At 49.4% G+C, this 19,784-nt stretch overlaps 1 protein-coding gene across 8 annotated transcripts in view; it reads left to right on the top strand.

Moving 5' to 3' along the window:
* Positions 1-13,577: 13,577 nt before the first annotated feature.
* Positions 13,578-19,784, top strand: part of DDX11 (DEAD/H-box helicase 11) — a 34,945-nt gene continuing 28,738 nt past the window's right edge. For 3 of the 8 annotated variants that reach the window (XM_067008422.1, XM_067008420.1, XM_067008416.1), the window contains exons 1-2: positions 13,588-13,882; positions 18,144-18,291. In XM_067008422.1, coding sequence (XP_066864523.1) covers positions 13,623-13,882; positions 18,144-18,291 — 408 coding nt within the window. In that variant the 5' untranslated portion in view covers positions 13,588-13,622. Of the gene's footprint in view, positions 13,883-14,124; positions 14,178-18,143; positions 18,292-19,784 lie in introns of all 8 variants that reach the window. The other 5 variants (XM_067008419.1, XM_067008423.1, XM_067008417.1 and 2 more) reach the window with 5 other exon arrangements.

Genomic DNA, 19,784 nt, shown 5'->3' with positions numbered 1-19,784 from the left:
TCCCGCATGCTGCATGGTGTGGGGGAAAAAAAAAAAAAAAAATCAATATTTTTTACTGAGTTCTTACTATATTCCAGGCACTGTTCTACATATATTGTCTCATATAATGCTCCGAACGAGCCTATGAGGTAGCTTCTGTTACTGCTGCTGCGGGTACAGTGATAATCATTATACAAGCGAGTAATAATAAGGGTGTCTTTAGTGAAGATAAAACAGAATATCTCAATAAATAAATAAACAATCTGTGCTGGTAGTAGATAAACTGAGCCCAGACTAAATCAACTTTCCATTTGTTTGTCTTCTGTTTTTCCCATCACTATTACCCAAGACCATGGGTGTAGGTAACTGTAGTTTATAGTCATCAGTTTTTCATAATCTTTTTTTTTTTTCTGGCTTAAATCACTTAAAAAAAAAATTGGAATATAGTTGCTTTACGATGTCATGTTAGTGTCTGCTGTACAATGAAGTGAATCAGCTCTACGTATACCTGTATCCCCTCCCTCTTGGACCTCCCTCCCCACCCCTCCCATCTAGGTTGTCACAGAGCACCGAGCAGAGCTTCCTCTGCTTTATAGCGTGTTCCCACTAGCTACCTATTTTACGCATGGTAGTGTATGTATGTCAGTCCTCATTGCCCAGTTCGTCCCACCCTCCCCTTCCCAGCCCTGTGTCAGAGTGAAGTAAGCCAGAAGAGATTTTCATAATCTTATGGACAAGCACTGCACCCCCCGACCCCCAACTCTCTATCCAGCTCTCCCGCATAGAAGGCACTTTATGATCTCAAGGGAAAAGGTGTCATCCAAAGGGCAGGATGAGATCTTGAAAGTTGATACCTAATAGGACGTATCTTGTCTCTTTTGGTTCTCATGTTAGTTTTCATTATGTCTATTTTACGTATGCAGAAATAGAGTCTCCAGGAGGTAAGTGAATCACTTAAGGGTAAATTGCTAGTGGGGGCACAGTCTGAATCAGGAGCCAAGCTTGTGTCTTCTGATTCCTAATTGTTCTTTGCATGTTTTCATGTACCATGATACCCCCTCTGAGGAAACACCCACCTCCAGCAAGAGAGAAACAGTGCTCCGCACCTCATCACCCTCTTTATTCCTTGCAGAGATATTTATAGTTATGGTAGGTTCCTCAGAGACCGCTGAAAGGGACATGAAATGTGATGTCTCAGGAAAGAACGTTATGGAGGCACTCCAGGTGGCTGGTCAGGTGAGGACACCTCAGACATCTTCCTGGCTTCCAGCCAGGTAGGACCAGCTCCATCAAGGTAGCTGGTTGGGTGTGTTCCCATTGTGCCAGGGGGGGCGGGAAGAATTTCCAGTCAGCAGAGCAGTACGTGGTGCAGTGCATCCACTGTTCCAGGTCTGGCTCCCATGTCCCTAATCTGAGCCGTGCCTTCCCCCCCGCACCCCCAGTCCAGCTTCAGTCCTCTGCCTAGATTCACTGCTCCTCTTCCCTTCTCTGCCAGGGACCGTTTCTCTCTGTATTATCTCCATTCTTCAACTTTCTTTCCTTCTTGAGCTCCCTCTCTCCTGTAGTTGTCAGCAGACAATATCTTACAAACCCTCAAGAGGCTGGAAGTCAAAACCCTAAATAACAAGATGGCACCTCCATCATGCCGGGAGGTGACAGACATCCGTGGTGAGGGGCTCGTGCCTCTGGGTTGGGAGCTGTGGGGAAAGAAAGGACCCCAGCCCTGGAGTTCCTGTCAGGTGGATGGATGACATCTGATAGCTAGATGGGACCTGGGATACGAGTATCTCAAGTTTCTAAACGGTTTGCTAGAACTCATGTCCTGTACCCTGAGCATCTCTCAAGAACGGTGGTGTGGGCAGAGTTGAAGATACAGGAATGCAGTGCAGGGGTGGGGCGGGAGGGAGGAGCTGGAAAGCGGGGAAGGATCGGGGCTGTTGGCCCTCACAGTTCACCTCGTCCTCAGACTGCGTCCAAGCCCTCCTCCTGGGGTGTTTCAGGCAGAGTCGCCTTTGTCACCTTTGTCGTTGCAACTCAACGAACTGTCTCAGTCTATTTACGAACCCTTTAAAACCGACCCACCTGCCTGCTAGTCCGCCCTTAGACCAAACATTCTTGACATCGACCTACCTATCCACATGCTTTTGTACTTGCTTTTCTGACCCGGGGTTAATCTGGTGTCTTGTTTCCTTGGTTAACCGCCTACCTAGGAGGTGTCTTTCTTCCAGTTTCCCTGCCTTCCTTGGCATGCCTGACTTCTGATCAAGACTCCTGATCTACCAGGGACTTTCCAAAGTTGCTTCTACAACATACCCACCTTCCTGATGGTTCACTTACTGCTGCAGAGGAAGCTCTGTGCCCTGGAAACCCTCATCCCCCTCCCACCCCAGCACACAATGCAGTGACTTTGCAGACTTCTTTTCTGCCTGTCCGCTTGCACACCCTAAGAAGCTCTTACCCACCATCATTTGAAGGTGTATGTTGGATGGGGTGGTAGGATGAGGTAGGAGAATTCTTGCCCTCTGGATAGAAGAGAATCACTTATTGACCAAAGCTGGTTCTCAGAAGCTGGGGGGCTCATCTTGGGGATTAGCCTTGGAATCGTCAGTCTTTCTTTTTCTAGAAGCCAGAGGGAGAACTGGAGGAGATGTGTACTTCAGTCCTAGTGGTGCTGGGGCCCCAGTCTCCAGGAATGGTCATCGTCCAGCTGTGGGACAGATTGCATCTGCGCGACCTGCCCCCAAGGAGCCTCCTGGTCGCGTGGGGAAACTGAGCCTTGGCCAGGGTTAGTGGGAGAAGAGGACGGGGCAACAGGGGGCGCTGTGTGGACTCTGGACTAGCTTCATCCTCCCAGCTCTCAGTGGACATCTCCACTAAGTTCAGTCGTGGGTGTGTTTGGGGGAGGGGGGCAAACCAGGATCCCTGTGGGCTGATGGGAACCCAGGAGACCAGGAATGGCTCAGTAGGGCATGGGAGACTGTGAGGCTGGGGAGAAGACTTGGGAACAGAGATGGGGAGAGAAGGCAGAATAGAAGCCCCCCATTCAAGAGTGGTGCGGAGGGCTGAGGAGCAAGCAAGGAGTGCTGTGCTTTGGGGAACCTGCAGAACCCGCAGCTTCAGGAAGACCTTCCCACCGTCACTAAGAAGCACTTCTGAATCCCCAGGGATGTTTCTCATATACTCAGTAACAAATTTACTCTCTCTACAGCTATGCTGCTACCAAAAACCCCAAACCCCAAAACAAAACAAGCAAAACCCCAACACCAAAAAACAAAGAGACCATGAGAAAACCCTATACCAAGACATATCATAATCAAATTTCTCAAAACCAGTGAAAAAGAGAAAATATTAAATGTAGCAAGTAAAAACCAAACCAAACAACAGCAAAAACATGTTTCGTACAGAGGAATAAAAATAAGGATTATAATTAGCAGATTTCTCATCGGAAGCAATGCAAGTGACAGGACAATGGAATGACACCTTCAAAATATTGAAAGAAAAACAGTTATCTCCTAAAATTGTATTTCCCAGTGGGAATATCCTTAGTGTTTTTTTTTTTTTTTTTGCCATACCACGTGGCTTGTGGGATCTTAGTTCCCTGATCAGGGATCGAGCCTGGGCTCTCAGCAGTGAAAGCGCCAAGTCTTAACCACTGGACTGCCAGGGAATTCCCAGGAATATCTTTCAAAAATGAATTGAAAATAGAAATGTTTTCACACACACAAAAATTGAAAGAATTAATCACCAGTAGAACCCATACTATAAGAAATATTAAAGGGCGTCTTTTAGGCAGAAGAAAAATGAGACCAGATAGAAATATGAATTTATACAAAAGAGAACTGGAAATGGTAACTATGTAGGTGAATATATTTTTCTTATTTTAAAAATCTCCTTAAAAATTAACTGGCTAGGGCTTCCCTGGTGGCGCAGTGGTTGAGAGTCCGCCTGCCAATGCAGGAGACACGGGTTCGTGCCCCGGTCCGGGAGGATCCCACTTGCCGCAGAGCGGCTGGGCCCGTGAGCCGTGGCCGCTGGGCCTGCGCGTCCGGAGCCTGTGCTCCGCAACGGGAGAGGCCACGACAGTGAGAGGCCCGCGTACCGCAAAAAATAAATAAATAAATAACTGGCTAAACAAATTATAACAATGTAGTGTGGAGTTTATAACATGTAGAAATAAAATGTATGACAAAAATAGTACATGGTGTAGTGTAAGTACACTTATACTTGGTGTACATAAAGTATTACAATATTAACAGTTGCCTGGGATAAGTTAAAGATGTTTTAATAATAATGTGTGTTGGTGTGGCTCCCTTTGGGTTCATCATATTTGAGGCTCTCTGGGCCTCCTGTACCTGGATGTCCATTTCCACCCCTAGGTTAGAGAAGTCTTCAGCCATTATTTCTTCAAATAAAATTTCTGCTCTTTCTCTCTCTCTCCTCCGTCTGTGACCCCGATAGCGTGGGTCTTATTCCACTTAATATAGTACCAGAGGTCCCTGATGTTATCTTCATTTTTTAAAATTCTTTTTTCTCTTTGCTGCTCTGTCTAGGTGAGTTCCATTGCTTTATCTTCCAGCTGGCTGATCCGTTCTACTTCATCCAGTCTGCTGTTGAACCCCTCTCATGGATTTTGCAGTTCAGTTATCGTATATGCTTCAGCTCTGTGATTCCTGTTTGTTACTTTCTTACGTTTTCTGTCTCTGTTGACGTTTTCACTATGTTCAGCCACTCCACTGAGTTTGGTGAGTATCTTTACGACCATCACTTTGAATTCTTCATTAGGTAGATTGCTTACCTCTGTATCACTAAGGGTTTTCTCTGAGGTTTTGTCTTGTTCTTTGGTTTGGAACATATTTCTCTGTTTACTCATTTTGCTTGATTCTCTGTGTTTGTTTCTATGTATGAGGGGGTGCAGCTACCTCTCTGTCTTAAAGGAGTGGACTTGTGTATGCGATGACGCTTTTTGTTCAACTCAGCCCTCTCTCTTTGTTGTCTCTCGAACCTTCGTGATTATCCAAGCCACCTGATCTATTATATGCCCCTATTGTTGACGGTGCGCCAAGATCTGTCAGTAATCCAAGGGGAATCTCATTTAGCATCTGGTTTCAGGCTACTTGGATGCCAGGAGATCTAGAGGTGTTCCTTGGGCGACGGTTGCAAAAATAGTATATGAGCTCCTTTCCAGGAGGTCTTGTTGAGCTGTAGCAAGGCCAAGGGATTGTGTAAGGATGGCATCTCCCTGCTTACATTCCCTAGGATTGCCTCCTTAGTCTGTAGATGTGTGAGAAACATGAAGCCTGTCCCTCAGGCTAAGCTCCAGGCTAAGTAAATCTTTTTGTCACCGGAAGACTTTTTCACGGGAAGACTGGGCTTGTGTTTTAGTCTGCTGTCTGTGCAGTGCCCTGGGAGTGGAGGCCTGGCGTGAGCTGTCTTTCTAATTGTTACAGTCCCATGAAGCTCAGGAAGGCCAGCCCTCTTGGCCACCAAGCCAGGGGATCAAAGGACCTCCCCGTGTGGACTGCATGTGCCCACTGGCTTTAGCAAGGTAGCTGCAGGGTGTAACGGGTGAGGCGCACTCGTTGGCTTCCGCAAGGCAGCAGGGAAATGACTTGTGCGGGTGCCCCGGGGGCTTCCGCAAGGCAGCAGGAGAGCGCCTGGCCTGTGTTCACCGGCCCCAGCCGGGAGCGGGGTGGTGCTGCCGCCATCTGCACTGCCCAGCTTTAGTAAGGCAGCAGGATGGGGCTGCAACCACTCACCCTGCCACCCGCCCCCACCCGCCCCCACCCGCCCCGAGGCTCAGGAAGGTGGGGGAGGGTGCGGTGTCCGAGTTGCCTGCCTGGGCCAGCAGGTAGGTTGAGGTTGAGGGTGCAGTAATGGCTCTGTTTCCACGGAGCATTTTGACTGTCCCTCCAGCCAGTGTTTGTAGATTAGCAAATGAATCTCCTTCATACATGGTCTAGGTGCTTTTTAAACTGTCTTTTTTGCTGGGTTTGGGGACAAGGGAGGACCTTTAGGAGGGGTATCTTAGTTTCCAACAGCACTTTGGGTCCCTTGGACATTGGCCTTGTTGGTTTTCTAAGCCAGACATTTTTTTTTTTTTTTTTTTTGTGGTACGCGGGCCTCTCACCGTTGTGGCCTCTCCCGTTGCGGGGCACAGGCTCCGGACGCGCAGGCTCAGCGGCCACGGCTCACGGGCCCAGCCGCTCCGCGGCACGTGGGATCCTCCCAGACCGGGGCACGAACCCGCGTCCCCTGCATCGGCAGGCGGACTCTCAACCACTGCGCCAGCAGGGAAGCCCCTAAGCCAGACATTTTGGGGGGTCTTCTCTCTGGTGCAGATCCCGGAGGGTGTGGGGCCTGATGTGGGGAACCAACCCCTCGCTCCTTCAGGAGAAACACCTTTCTGGTAAGATCCCTCTCCATTGTGTGTCCCTGTGTCAGGAATGGGTTTTTTGTGGGACTGTGTCTCTGCCTCTCCTACCTGTCTCATTGTGGCCTTCTTTAGCCTTTGTTGTGGAGAGCAGTTCATCTAGTTTTCACAGGGAAATGATCCATGTGTAGCTGTAGGTTTCGTGTGTCTGTGGGAGGAAATGAGTTCAGGATCCACCTGTGCCATCATCTTGGACTCTCACGTTAAAGATATTTACTATCTTTAGTAACCTACAGCAGCCACTAAAATAACAAAGAGTTATAGCTAACAAGCCAACAAAGGCTATCACAGAATTATAGAAAATATCCAGTGAATTCAAAAGAAGGCAGAAAGAGAAGGAAACGGGAACAAAGAATTGGTACTAATAGAAAACAAATAGCAAGATGATAGATTTAAGCCTAACCATACATAATCACATTAGATGTAAATGGTTTAAACACCACAATTAAAAACCAGAGAGTGTCAGATGGATAAAAAAGCAAGACCCACCTGTATACTACCTACAGAAAATAGACTTCAAAGATAAAGATACAAATAGGTTACAAATAAAAAGGTAAAAAAAAAAAAAAGATATAGTAGTATTGCTGGATATGGTAATTCTATCTTTAATTTTTTGAGGAAGTGCCATACTGTTTCCATAGCGGCTGTACCAATTTACTTTCCCACCAACAGTGAACAAGAGTGTCCTTTCCTCCACAGACTTGGCAACATTTGTTGTTTTCTGTTTTTTTAATAGCATCCATCCTAATGGTTGTGAAATGGTATCTCACTGTGGTTTTGATTTGCATTTCCCTAATGATTAATGATGTTGAGCATCTTTTCATGTGCTTGTTGACCATTTGTGTATCTTCCTTGGAGAAATACCTATTCAGGTCTTTTGCCCATTTTTAAATTGGGTTGTCTGCTTTTTCATTGTTCAGTTGTAGAAGTACCTTATATATACTAGATATTAGCCTTTTGTCAGATACATGATTTGCAAATACTTTCTCCTGTTCTGTAGATTGTCTTTTCACTCTGTTGATTGTGTCTTTTGATGCACAGAAGTTTTAAATTTTGTTGTAGTCCAACTTATTTTTACTTTTGCTGCCTTTGTGTTTGGTGTCATCCAAGAAATCATTGCCAAATCCAATGTCATGAAGTTTTCCCCTTATTTTTCTTCTAAGACTTTTATAGTTTAGCTGTTAAGTTTAAATACATTTTGAGTTAATTTTTATGTGTGGTGTATTGTAAGGGTCCAACTTCATTCTTTTGCATGTGGATGCTGCCTGTTTTGTTTTTTTTAAAACTATTCATTCCTTCAGAAATATTACTACTTACTATAGCTTTAGGGGTGATCAAATCCATATATCCAACTCCTACTTCTGTCTGAACTCTAGTCCCCCATTTTCAACACCACTGAATACCTCATCAAGACAGTGAAAGTGGGGCACTTGAAAATTAAGTTTGACAAATTAGTTCAACCTATTATGTGAGGAAACAGACTGTATCCCACACACACTAGAATGTGGCTTAATGAGCAAAATTAATCTAGCTAGACAGATACTGAACATAGTTATCAAAGAAACTAGGATTCAGAGAAACGAGTATGATTTGGGTGCATCTTGCACTGTTCCAGGGAGAGGCACATGGGGTCTGAGGATGGGGGCAAGCTAGTCTCTAGAAAAGTGTTTTCTCTTCTAGGACAGGCACAGTTCATGGGACTCGCCCAGTGCGTAGGTAATGCATCTCACCCAGATTCCTATGTTTTCCTTTTTCTGACTTAATGGTCACCAAGCAATCTTCCAGTTCACACTGGCTTCCCAAATAGGAAGAGAAAAATTAGCTTATGCTCACCGGAAGTGACTCCTTTATAAATGAATTAGCGTGAATGTAAATTTTGTGATCCTGCATTTGTAATGAGCCTGACACTTACTAAGATCAGTCAGCTTCTGGACTGATGCTCAGTTAATATTTCTTGAATGAATGAATGCCTAGTCCAGGCTACCGCCTGGAATAAGATGCCTTTGAGAGGTCCTGGTCCTGCCTGTACATGGGTGACCCTCTCCCCCCTCACAAACAAACAAACTACGGGGTGCGCCCCCTCAAACTGCATGACTTTACGTATCTCAGAGACGGAGTATTCCTGCTCCTCCGCAAAGTATCACTCCTGGCCTCCTTGCTTCTGCTCTTCCAATTGCCAAAGGCCCAAATGTAAAAATTTCCACAGTTAGTCAGGACCCAACTTTACTTTTATTTTATTAGATTTTATTTATTTATTGTTAGGTTTATGTCACAGCTATTTCTAAAGGGGATCTAAGGAAATATAATAAAAGCATAGAGACACTAAAACTAAACCCAGTTAATGTTAGTAATAGTTTGGGGGGGAGGGATAAATTAGGAGATTGGGATTAACATAAAGACACTACTACATATAAAACAGATAATCAATAAGGACCTACTGTAGAGCACAGGGAACCCTGCTTAATACTCTGCAGTAAACTAAATGGGAAAAGAATCTGAAAAAGAATAGATAGATGTGTATGTATAACTGAGTCACTTTGCTGTACCCCTGAAACTAACACATTGTAAATCAACTATACTCCAATATAAAGTAAAAATCAAACAAAACAAATTAGTGATAGCTAACCTTCGTTGAGCTTTTATAATGTGGCATGCATGGTGCCAAGCCCTTTATGTTACCCAGATGATCTCGTTTCTTTCACAAGAATCCTATAAGGTGGGTCCTGTTATTAGCTCCATTTCCTAAGTGAGAAAACAGGCTCAGAGAGTTAAAACAACCTGACAAGGCCACCCAGCTGGTTAATAGTGGAGTTGGGATCTGAATCCAGGTGGTCTGATTTTACTAGGGCCTGGACTTAAAATTAGCAAGAAGCAATGAGAACAGAAAAAAAGAAAGTATCAAAAAATGCTTTCCACTGAAATGCTAAAACAACGCACAACACGTAGCTGAGATTACTAGCAGCGAAGGCAAAGAGGAATACGTAATGGGTTTAAAGAGCTCTCACGGCCAAGTTATAGAAAGCATATTCATACATAAGTAGAAAAACCTTTCTCCCTGGCCTTGAGTTCTGAGAGGAGTTTGTTAAGAAGGTGTTTGAGTTCATTCAATGAATGCCATTAGCAAGAAATGAAGAGGTGGTCCACATGGGGCTAACTTCTGATTTTACCTTTGGGACAAAGCCCAAGGCCTTATGTTAGGAGAGTCATTCTCTAAATAAACCCTTGGTGTGAGGATGAGGGGAGGATAGAGGGACATAGTCTGGGTTTACATCCTGGTTTAACTGCATCCATCACCCCATTCCTGTCGCTACTCTAGAGGTCCAAGTCCCTGTTGCCTTGTCTGGTTCACTGCATAGCCTGACTTGTTCACTTGCCTCTGGTCTCTCCCCTGCCAGCGTTCTGCACACTGCTTCGGGCTTATTATTTCCAAGGCACTGATTTTGCAATTTCACTCGTCTGTTCAAAAACCACTTCAGTGATGTGCAAATTGCTTATAAGATAAAGTCCAAACGTATTAGCTTACTGTTTAAAGTCTTCTACATCCAGACCCCAAGTCTCATCACCTTCTATTCCTCCAGTGGTACGTCTTAAATTAGGGATTTCATACCCTAGGAGTGTGTGTGTGTGTGGAGAGCGGGGAGGGGGAACTCTGAAGAAATAGACCCAAGTCCAATGCATCTTCTTGAAGTGTCAAGTTTACCAGATGACAATTACTTTAAAACACCTTTTAAAATGCTAAAACAAACGGTGGTTGTATGGTAAATGCAACATTTACATGAACTTAAAACTGAGGCATCAGAGACCTTTTCAGGATTTTGGTGGGCCACCTTCCAAGACCCTGAAGGGTGTTAGTTCTGTGCCCTTTTCAAACTACCCCAGTCACTGATAGTTGGAAGTACTGACAAAAATAACGACTCTGGAACCATCCTTTTGTAAATTCCCACCCCCAAGTTTTTACACAGTTTGTAACACTGGCTCCTTTCCTGGAAGGCCTTTCCTTTAAGCCCCAGAAACTGTCCAGAATGTTTCTTGATCCTGCTGGGAAGTTACACCAATTACCGAGGTCATTCCCAGGGAGCACTTAGCATAAAATGCCCCCAGTTGTAATTTCATAGACCCATCCTGTGATATTGTGATAATAATTATATTTTTGGTCTTAGTCCCCGATCCTAGCAGAGCTCCTAAAACCCTAGAAACTTCCTAAGTGAGGAAAGCAATAGAGGTGTCTCTTGTTATGTTAATGATGTGATTTTTGGAAAGCCCCTAGGTAACCAGCCTAAGGATGGGGGCTGGTTGCCAGGGGAACCAACTGAGTGGCTGGAGGGGAGAGGGGCTGGAGACTGAATTCAATCACCAATGATTGAATCAACCTTCGCCTGTGTAACGAGGCCTCCATTAAATAGGCGGAAGGACGAGGGTCGGAGAGCTTCTGGGTCGGAGAGCTTCCGGGTTGGTGAGCATCGGAGGTGCCGGGGAGGAGCGGAAGCTCTGTGCCCCCGGCCGCACACCTGTCCTGTGCATCTCTTCACCCTGCTGCTCCTGAGTTATATCCTTTTACATAAACTGCTGATCCAGTAAGTAAAATGCTTTCCTCAGTTCTGTCGACTGAAGAAAAGACGCGCAATGTGAGAGTTGTGCATTAAGTTTTATTGAGGGGAAAATGAGGACTGTAGCTTGGGAAACAGCATTTCAGATAGCTCTGAGGAACTGCTCCAGAGAGGTGCGTGGGGGGGAGGTGAGTGTTGTATATGATTTTAGTGAAGGGGGGACGTGCGGTCAAGCACACATTTTGGCAGAGCCTGGCTGCTAGTCAGGAGGCGCAGATGTCCCCGTGAATGACTTTAGTGCTTTTCTAGATATAAGGAGATGCAAGAATTGGGCTCATAAAATCTTCTCCTGAAAATATCTATCTGAAGACCTGCTCTGCCAGTTTTTCCCAGAGCACAGAGGGCCTCATTCCTGATCTCTGCCCTGAACTCCTTTCAGGGGGCGTTGAAGGTCAGCAGCTGCAGCGGCTCATGATTTAATCCTTGTAGAGGTAGATGGCAATTCTGTCAGCTACTCTAGCAAATTAATCAAGCCCAAGGAGGAGGTCGTGGGAACCTCTCGACTTCCAGCCAGTAGGTGAGCAGCACAGGTGACAGCCCGGACTAGTGATTGGTGTCTCACGTCGCAGTCATGTGGGACTGAGCCCCTAACGTGTGGCATCCCAGGTCCCTCCAGATAGAGTCAGAACTGGGTTACTGGGTGGTATTGGGAAACACACACTGGACATGCCTTCAGAAGAGCTCACAGGGATCATGCAGTCCTGTCCCCTGCTGGACAAAGGAGAACCCACGTCCAGGGAGGTGAAGGTGATGTGCTTTGACCCCGACCAGGTGTGCTCCTCCAAGCAGGGCTGGCACCCAGGACCAACAGTCCTAAACTTGGCTTCCAGAGTGCTTTCCCTCACCTGGCCTCAACCCTGCAGAGGTGGGCAGGGCAGATACTGTCCATTCTAGAGGTAAAGTAACCAATATATTAAGGTCTGACAGGAGCGAGGACTATTAACCAGACTTAACTCCACACAGCAAGGTCAATTTCCTGACACTGGGCTGTGGTGAAAGAAAGTACAGCGTTTACTGCAGGGCGGGCCAAGAGAGGAGCACAGCGGCTCATGTTCAAAACACCTGAACTCCCCATGGCTTTCAGGAAAGTGTTTTGTTTTGTTTTCCCGGTATACGGGCCTCTCACTGTTGCGGCCTCTCCTGCTGCGGAGCACAGGCCTCTCCTGCTGCGGAGCACAGGCTCCGGACGCGCAGGCTCAGCGGCCACGACGCGCATGCTCAGGGGCCACGGCTCACGGGCCCAGCCGCTCCACGGCATGTGGGATCCTCCCGGACCGGGGCACGAACCTGCGTCCCCTGCACCGTCAGGCGGACTCCCAACAACTGCGCCACCAGGGAAGCACCAGAGAAGTGTTTTTAAAGGCAACCTTTGGGGTGAGCGCTGCAGGGTGCATGACTTTCTTCGGACTGGTCAGTGGTGAGGTAGCGGGGCGGTGTTCCAGGAATCTTAATCGGCAGCCTACCCGTTCCTGACCGTCTGGAGTCCACATGCTTGTGCTCAGCATGTAGTCACCATCCTCCACCTGGGGGAGGTGTCTTAGTTTCTGCAGAAAAACTCGAAGGTAAGTTTCAGATTGTTAGGTATATGCCTTGAGGAGGCATATACATAAGAGTTTATCCCCGAACTATTGTTGTTACTTCTCTTGTTTAACTGCTTTCCTTTGTTTCTGCATTGCCTCATTTCCCTCATTAGTAACTACCTGTCCCGTCCCTTGGAACTTAGGGAAGCGTCGGAAGCTAAAGTCTTTTTCTTTTTTTTAAAAAAATTCTAATTTCTTTAAAAAATTTTATTTATTTATTTTTGGCTGCGTTGGGTCTTCGTTGCTGCGCGCGGGCTTTCTCTAGTTGCGGGGAGCGGGGGCTACTCTTTGTTGCGGTGCGCGGGCTTCTCATTGCGGTGGCTTCTCGTGGAGCACAGGCTCTCGGCTCACGGGCTTCAGTAGTTGTGGCTCGCAGGTTCTAGAGCACAGGCTCAGTAGTTGTGGTGCAGGGGCTTAGTTGCTCCAAGGCACGTGGGATCTTCTCGGACCAGGGCTCGAACCCATGTCCCGTGCATTGGCAGGCAGATTCTTGACCACTGTGCCACCAGGGAAGCCCCTAAAGTCTTTTTCTACGAACAAGAAACGGAGGACATAGGGGGGCTTTTGGGCGGGAGGGCCCTGCTCAGTTCCAATTCCCCCATTTTTTTGTTGTTGTTGATACTTCTCAATCCTGAGGGGAACAGGCACGGAATAAGAAAGGGAATAAAGTTTTGGACAGAGAGGTTAATCATTAACTGAGCAGAGGAAACTGGTTTTACAAAGGGGCTCAGTTTCAGGACCAGAATACAGTCTTCCTGAGTCAGCTACAGCACCTGGCCCCTCAGGTGTTTGATAAACACGGCCAATTTAAGTCAAGCGACTGCTGAGCTCGCAGGATTATGGGCGCCAACTAGCGGAGGCGCAAACATTTCACAGCAGGCGCGCGGCAGGGGAGGAAGAACACCCAGTCGCAACCACAGCTTCCGATGGCCCCTCCCTCCAGCGAGCCAGCCGCGCAAGCGCAGTGACGCAAAAGGGGGGAGGTCCAGCCCCAGCACGAGACACGGAGTGCGCACGCGCAGAGAAATGGGCTGTGCAACGGAGGTCGCTCTTCCGGGTAATGCAGACCGAGGCCCGGACGAGCCCGCCGCGCAGGCGCAGTGGCACAATAGGGGGGACCCGCCCTCGCCGAGCCCGGGAGCGCGCACGCGCACTGGCGCGGGGCGTGCATCGCGACGGGCTTCTCTGGGGGACGCCGACACCGGCGAGCCGGAGTTTCAGGTTCAGTGGCATCCGCTCGGACTCCTCGCCGGCCTGGTCTCGGCGGAGCAGCCCTCCCGCCGAAGGTAAGCGCGGTGCCGAGGACGCGGAGCAAAATGAGAAAGGGCAGACTCCGAGGGAAATGAAAGGGGGCGGGCCGGGCCGGCGGCGGGAAAGCGTCCCCGAGCTGGGGCGGGCTTAACATGTGATTGATAGGCCAGACACCAATGCAAGGGCTGGGGAGGCCGCGGGGCGGGACCTGGCCGTGAGCCGCCGGCTGCTGGGCGGATCCGCCGGCAGCCCTAAGCGCGCGTTTCTTACGTTGTAGTACCTGCTGGCCCCTGCAGCGCTACTGAATGTGCCGTTACCTGTCCCCCGCAGGTGAGGAAACAGGCTCAGGGATGTGGACTTTAGCACGGTTACAGCCAGGATCCCACACTGGGCAGTCTGACCCCAGAGCCCTCCTGCCGCTCGGGGGACCAAGGTGGAACAGGAGGAGTGGGATGGCTGGAATGGACCAGAGTGTGGGAGGCAGTGCCGTGAAAAGTGGAGAGAAATGTTAGCACGGTGTGAGAGCTCTGAGGGCGGAGCTGGGAGGGGGACAGAAGCAAGATGCGAATATGGGGTTGGGGCCACAGCTCCGGATTCCCGGTAGGTGCGCTGGACCCGGGTCGTCTCCCAGGTGTGTGGCGTTAAAGCACTTTAGGAGGGGGACAGTAGGATGGTACGTGGACATGGATGTCTCATCTGCCCAGGCTGCCATAACAAAACGCCATAGACTGGGTGGCTTAAATAATAGAAACTTCTCTGTCCCACGTCTAGAGGCTGGGAATTCAAGGCCACAGTCCTTATAAGGGTTTAGGACCCCACTCTTAGGACTTCATTTAACCCTGATTACCTCCTTCATTTCATGTTAATTACAACCTAAAATCTCTGCAGATACAGTCTCACATTGGGGGTTAGGGCTTTAACGCATGAATTTGGAGGCGTGGGGGGGGGGGACGACACGATTCAGTCTGTAGCAATGGTTTGTACCCAGGCAAATAAGTGATCATCGAAGACTGAAGAAAATGAGCATTTTCAGGACTAACGTGCCCCTGAGAGGCGCTCACGTATCTTAGCCCATTTAATGAGCATGAGATTTGCCTTCGCATTGGTGGGGAGTTCTAGGGAGAACTTGGGTGGGAGCTCGTGTCCACGCAGCCAGCCTGAAGAGGTCGGGAGAAGTTCCACCAAACATCCTTTTTTCTTTTTTTTTTGGCGGTACGCAGGCCTCTCACTGTTGTGGCCTCTCCCGTTGCGGGGCACAGGCTCCGGACGCGCAGGCTCAGCGGCCATGGCTCACGGGCCCAGCCGCTCCGCGGCACGTGGGATCTTCCCGGACCGGGGCACGAACCCGCGTCCCAGGCGGACTCTTCAACCACTGCCCCTCCAGGGAAGCCCTCCACCAAACATCCTTAATAGCACTTAGTATATCCATTATGCATGGATTTAGCTAAACCCTTTTTTTTTTTTTTTTTTTTTTTTTTTTGGTACGCGGGCCTCTCACTGTTGTGGCCTCTCCCTTTGCGGAGCGCAGGCTCCGGATGCACAGGCTCAGCGGCCATGGCTCACGGGCCCAGCCGCTCCGTGGTATGTGGGATCTTCCCAGACCGGGGCACGAACCCGTGTCCCCTGCATCGGCAGGCGGATTCTCAACCACTGCGCCACCAGGGAAGCCCCTAAACCCTTCTTTAACTTAGGGTTTAGCTTGTGCTGCTCCTGGAATAATGAGATCAGTAATTACCACCCACGGAGAAGTGGAATAATAGTTACTTTTGTTCTGTATTGTTTCGTGTTGTCATTCTAAAGTTTGGTAACCGAGTCTTTCCACCCTACTTACCCTGGTGGGAGGAAGATCAGAAATCTACAGCTTGCAGGCAGATGTGCTTTCAAACCTTGGATTCAAACCCTTGCTGAGTGACTGTGGGCAAGTCACTTAACCTTTCTGAGGTTCAGTTATTTCAGCTGTAAAATAGAGCTAATAAAAATCCTGGCCATATAGGGTTGTGAGGTTATATGGAAGCAGTTTGAAACCATTAAAGAACTGGCCCTCGGCCTAAATATTTAAGTCACAGACCTCCTCTCCCCACCCCTCTGAGGAGCAGAAACCCTCCCCATGGCTCCCACCTCAGGCTGGCTATTCATTCATTAATCAAATTGTTGCTGAGTGCCAAAGCACCTGTTCTGAATGCTAGGGGCCGTGGAGAACAAGACAAGTTTCCTCCTTTTATGCTATTTGTATTCTAGTGGGGGAGGACAGTAAATAAGTTTGCATAGTGCTAAGAGCTATGAACAAAAGAAACAGTATTTCAGATTAATGAGATAAAAAAATGACTTAAAGCTGAGTGGTGTGTGTGTTTGGAGGGGGGGTATTTGCCCACTGGAGGGCGGCACCTACAGGGAGAGGCCTCTCTGAGGAGCTGAGCTGAGTCCTAAACGTTGAGGACTCCAAGCAGGCGGGGACGGCAGGTGCAAGGCCCAGGCTGATTGGATCAGGGTGGTGTCCTCACCCGGCCGTCTCTAGGCTGCCCAGTGATCTGTCTTACAAGGAGAGGAGGGATGGGTCAGATTTTTCTCTTGGGATTCAGAACTACGAAACAAGAAAAGACTTCGCTTGGCATGGGAGCTGAAGCCAGAGGTCGAGGGGGCTGCAGGCAGAGGTTGCATGCAGGCTGACTTTGAGGTACATCAGAAGCTGCCAAGTGAGCAGAGGAAGCCGGGCAGGCTCCCCCCGGCCCGCGATGACGGAGCAGGAGAACGGGCATCCGCGGGTGTTTGTGGTTGGTGGGCTTCCTGGATCCATCTGGAAACCTGAACCGCTTTGCAGGTCTGGTCTGCGGGAAGCCCCACCCTGTCCGTGGTTTCTGCTCTCGGTTTTCCCAGGTGGTCTGTATTCTCAACTCTCAATATGCATCTTTTCGGTAAATCTCCCTTTTATTTACGCTCGTTCTCTTTTGCAGACACGTGAGTTGGACTAAAACAGAGCCATGTGGACCTGGGCTTGGATCCCTGGGTTCCCTTTCTGAGCTGAGACTTTGAAGAGTTACTTAGTTTCTGTAAGCGTTAGGATCCAATGGCCGTTTGCTTCCGGTGTCGTGCAGATTAAATGAGACACCAGAAGTGGAAGGGCCTGCGGAGCGTTTAACACAGGGCAGGTGCTCAGAGTTTCTCAGGGCCATTCTCCTTTGCCCACACGTTTTAGTGGGTTTCCAATTATACACTCTTCTCTCTTGTATTGAATTGTCCTGGTTTTAAGTCGTTGTTCTTGTCGTTACCCCTCCACCTCCACCTCAGCCTCCGTTTTAACTCTGCCCCTCAGCTCCTAACTGGGAGAGCACCCCGCAGCTCCCTTCTCTCGTAAATGAACCGACGTGGTCACTGGTCTTGCTGAGGCCAGTTACGTAGAGAAGGCATAAATGGGATTTACATTTGTTCGTGTTTGTACTGAGGTGAGCTGGGCCTGCTTAAATAGCTCAGAGCAGTGACTTCCAAAGACACAGTGGGGCCCGGATGGAAAGTGGTGACTGAAGGAAGAAAGGGTGTGTCAGAGCTGTCTCAGAGATCAGGGTCAGAAGAGGAGGAAAAAGGTGGAATAAATGTGGAGCAGAGACGTTTTTCTTAGACCTGGTCCTGCAGGGGCAGAGAAGTGCCGAGGCCTCAGTTCTGGGAAGCCCTTCCAGCCAGGGCTCGGCCGCCGTGCGGAGGGCCCTCCAGGCTGGGGTCCCAGGCAAGGCTCTTAGGGGGCGGCTCTGGTTTGTACCGGAAGTGGCGCCTGGGCTGAATTAGATGCAAACGGAAGATGCCCGTTGAGTAGGGATGGGTGTGTGACATGCAGAAAAGCTGTGCTCCTGATTCTCCGCCTGTGGGTCACGACCTCTTAGGTCTTCACAGCAGGGGCACGAGAAGCCGTTTTGTCCTGCCGTGTTGGAAGACATGGCTGGGAGATGTGGGAGAAGAAGAGTGAGTGACTGCAGAAGTAATGACGGGCTCTCCAAAAGAAACCCCCAGGCCTTTAGGAAGGTGTGCCCGCAGGCGGCACGGCAGGGGTTTCTGTTAGGGCTTCCTGGGCCGCGTCCCCCTGTGTCCAGTTGCGATGAACGTCCCTGGCTGGACAGCGACTTTGGTCAGGCCTCGTGGGGAGGCGCGTGAGGGAAAGAGCACGGCCTCTGCTTGCAAAACACGTCCCTCCTGGGGAGGAAGTCCGCAGCTAGTGTTGAGGCCCCTCCTAGGAACTGTTCAGGATCTCAGGCCAGTACTGCCTGGCCCGTCAGAGAGCGACTAGATTTTTTCTCCCCCCCACCCCAGGACCATGGCTGACAAAACCGAGGAGGCTGGTGGCGTCCACTTCCCTTTTCCCTTCACACCCTATGCCGTCCAGAAAGACTTCATGGCAGCGCTGTACCAGGTGTTGGAGGCTGGCAAGATTGGGATATTTGAGAGTCCGACTGGCACCGTAAGTATTGTTTGGGGCCTGAAGAGGGTCTACGGAGACGCTGATGACAGGTCAGAGCCAGTGTGCTTGTCTGCACGTGCAGCGAGTCGTGGTTTGAGGTTGAGCAAAGTCGTTCTTTCTGAGTAGTAGCCGTTTCTGTCTATTAAACCATTAAACACAGGCCCGGGGTCTGAGAAAAATTAGACTAAAGGCAAAGGAGAATTTTAATGGCCATGGAAACCACGACCATAGCACTGAAACCCTCTGGATTTTTCTGGGTGCACGACCGCTTTGATGCTGAGAAACGTAGAAATTACTCTGGCTTATCCACAGATCCGACATATTGGTTTACTCTCCAGGAACGGGGTTACTGAGGGCCGGAGGGGTCCAGTCCAGAACCCCTCAGTTTTCCTTCCTGGCCGGGGAGGAGGGGGTTTGTTAGAGGTTGGCCGCGGAGGACTGTTAGGTTCCCACTTATCTCTTGCCCTTTATTGCCTTCTAGGGCAAGTGCTGTGTGAGAGTGAGCTGCCTGTGTGGGTGTTGCTGTGACCTCCTGGAGGACCAGGACCTTGAGGTCCTCTCCTCTGTGTCCCTGTCTTCTGCGGGGAGCTTGGCACGGTCAGCCTCGGGGCTCTTAAGGTGTGTGTGTGTGGAATGAATGAACGAAGGAAAGTGACTTATTCCTTCTCATCCACTGACGGGAGTGTGTCACTCTCTCCTGGGATGACACGGTCTCCTGGGACAGGAAGAGGGCAGATGGGCCGCTCTCTTGTTCCGTTTTGTTCCTTCAGATACAGCGAGTGGGAGAGGCTCCGTTCCGCCAGTTCACACAACGTGGGTCATGAAGATACTGTGCAGAATGAGGGGTTTTTGTTTCTTTTGGCTGCGTTGGGTCTTCGTTGCTGTGCGCAGGCTTTTCTCTAGTTGCGAGTGGGGGCTACTCTTCGTTGCGGTGCGCGGGCTTCCTACTGCGGTGGCTTCTCTTGTTGTGGAGCACGGGCTCTAGGCATGTGGGATTCAGTAGTTGTGGCTCACGGACTCAGTAGTTGTAGCTCACAGGTTCTAGAGCGCAGCCTCAGTAGTTGTGGCTCACGGGCTCAGTAGTTGTGGCTTGCAGGCTCTAGAGCGCAGGCTCAGTAGTTGTGGCGCACGGGCTCAGCTGCTCCGCGGCATGTGGGATCTTCCCAGACCAGGGCTCGAACCCGTGTCCCCTGCATTGGCAGGCGGATTCTTAACTACTGTGCCACCAGGGAAGCCTGAGGGGTTTTTAAAGTAGCATCTTTCTACCAGCACCCGACCTTCCATTTACACCCAGTGCACGTGGGGACTTCCCTGGTGGTCCACTCTGCGCTTCCACTGCACGGGCCATGGGTTCGATCCCTGCTTGGGGAACCAGGATTCCGTGTGCTGTGCAGTGTGGCCAAAAATAAATAAATAAACCCAGTGCATGGGACTTCTCCCCTCCTGACCCACCCCACCAGAAGACTGGTTAGGGTCAGGAGCAACTTCCTGTA

The sequence above is a fragment of the Kogia breviceps genome, chromosome 12 (genome assembly GCF_026419965.1).
Source record: "Kogia breviceps isolate mKogBre1 chromosome 12, mKogBre1 haplotype 1, whole genome shotgun sequence".
Taxonomy (NCBI): Eukaryota; Metazoa; Chordata; class Mammalia; order Artiodactyla; family Physeteridae; genus Kogia; species Kogia breviceps.
The sequence above is the reverse complement of the archived record's forward strand: the minus strand, read 5'-3'. Positions and strand labels throughout refer to the sequence as shown.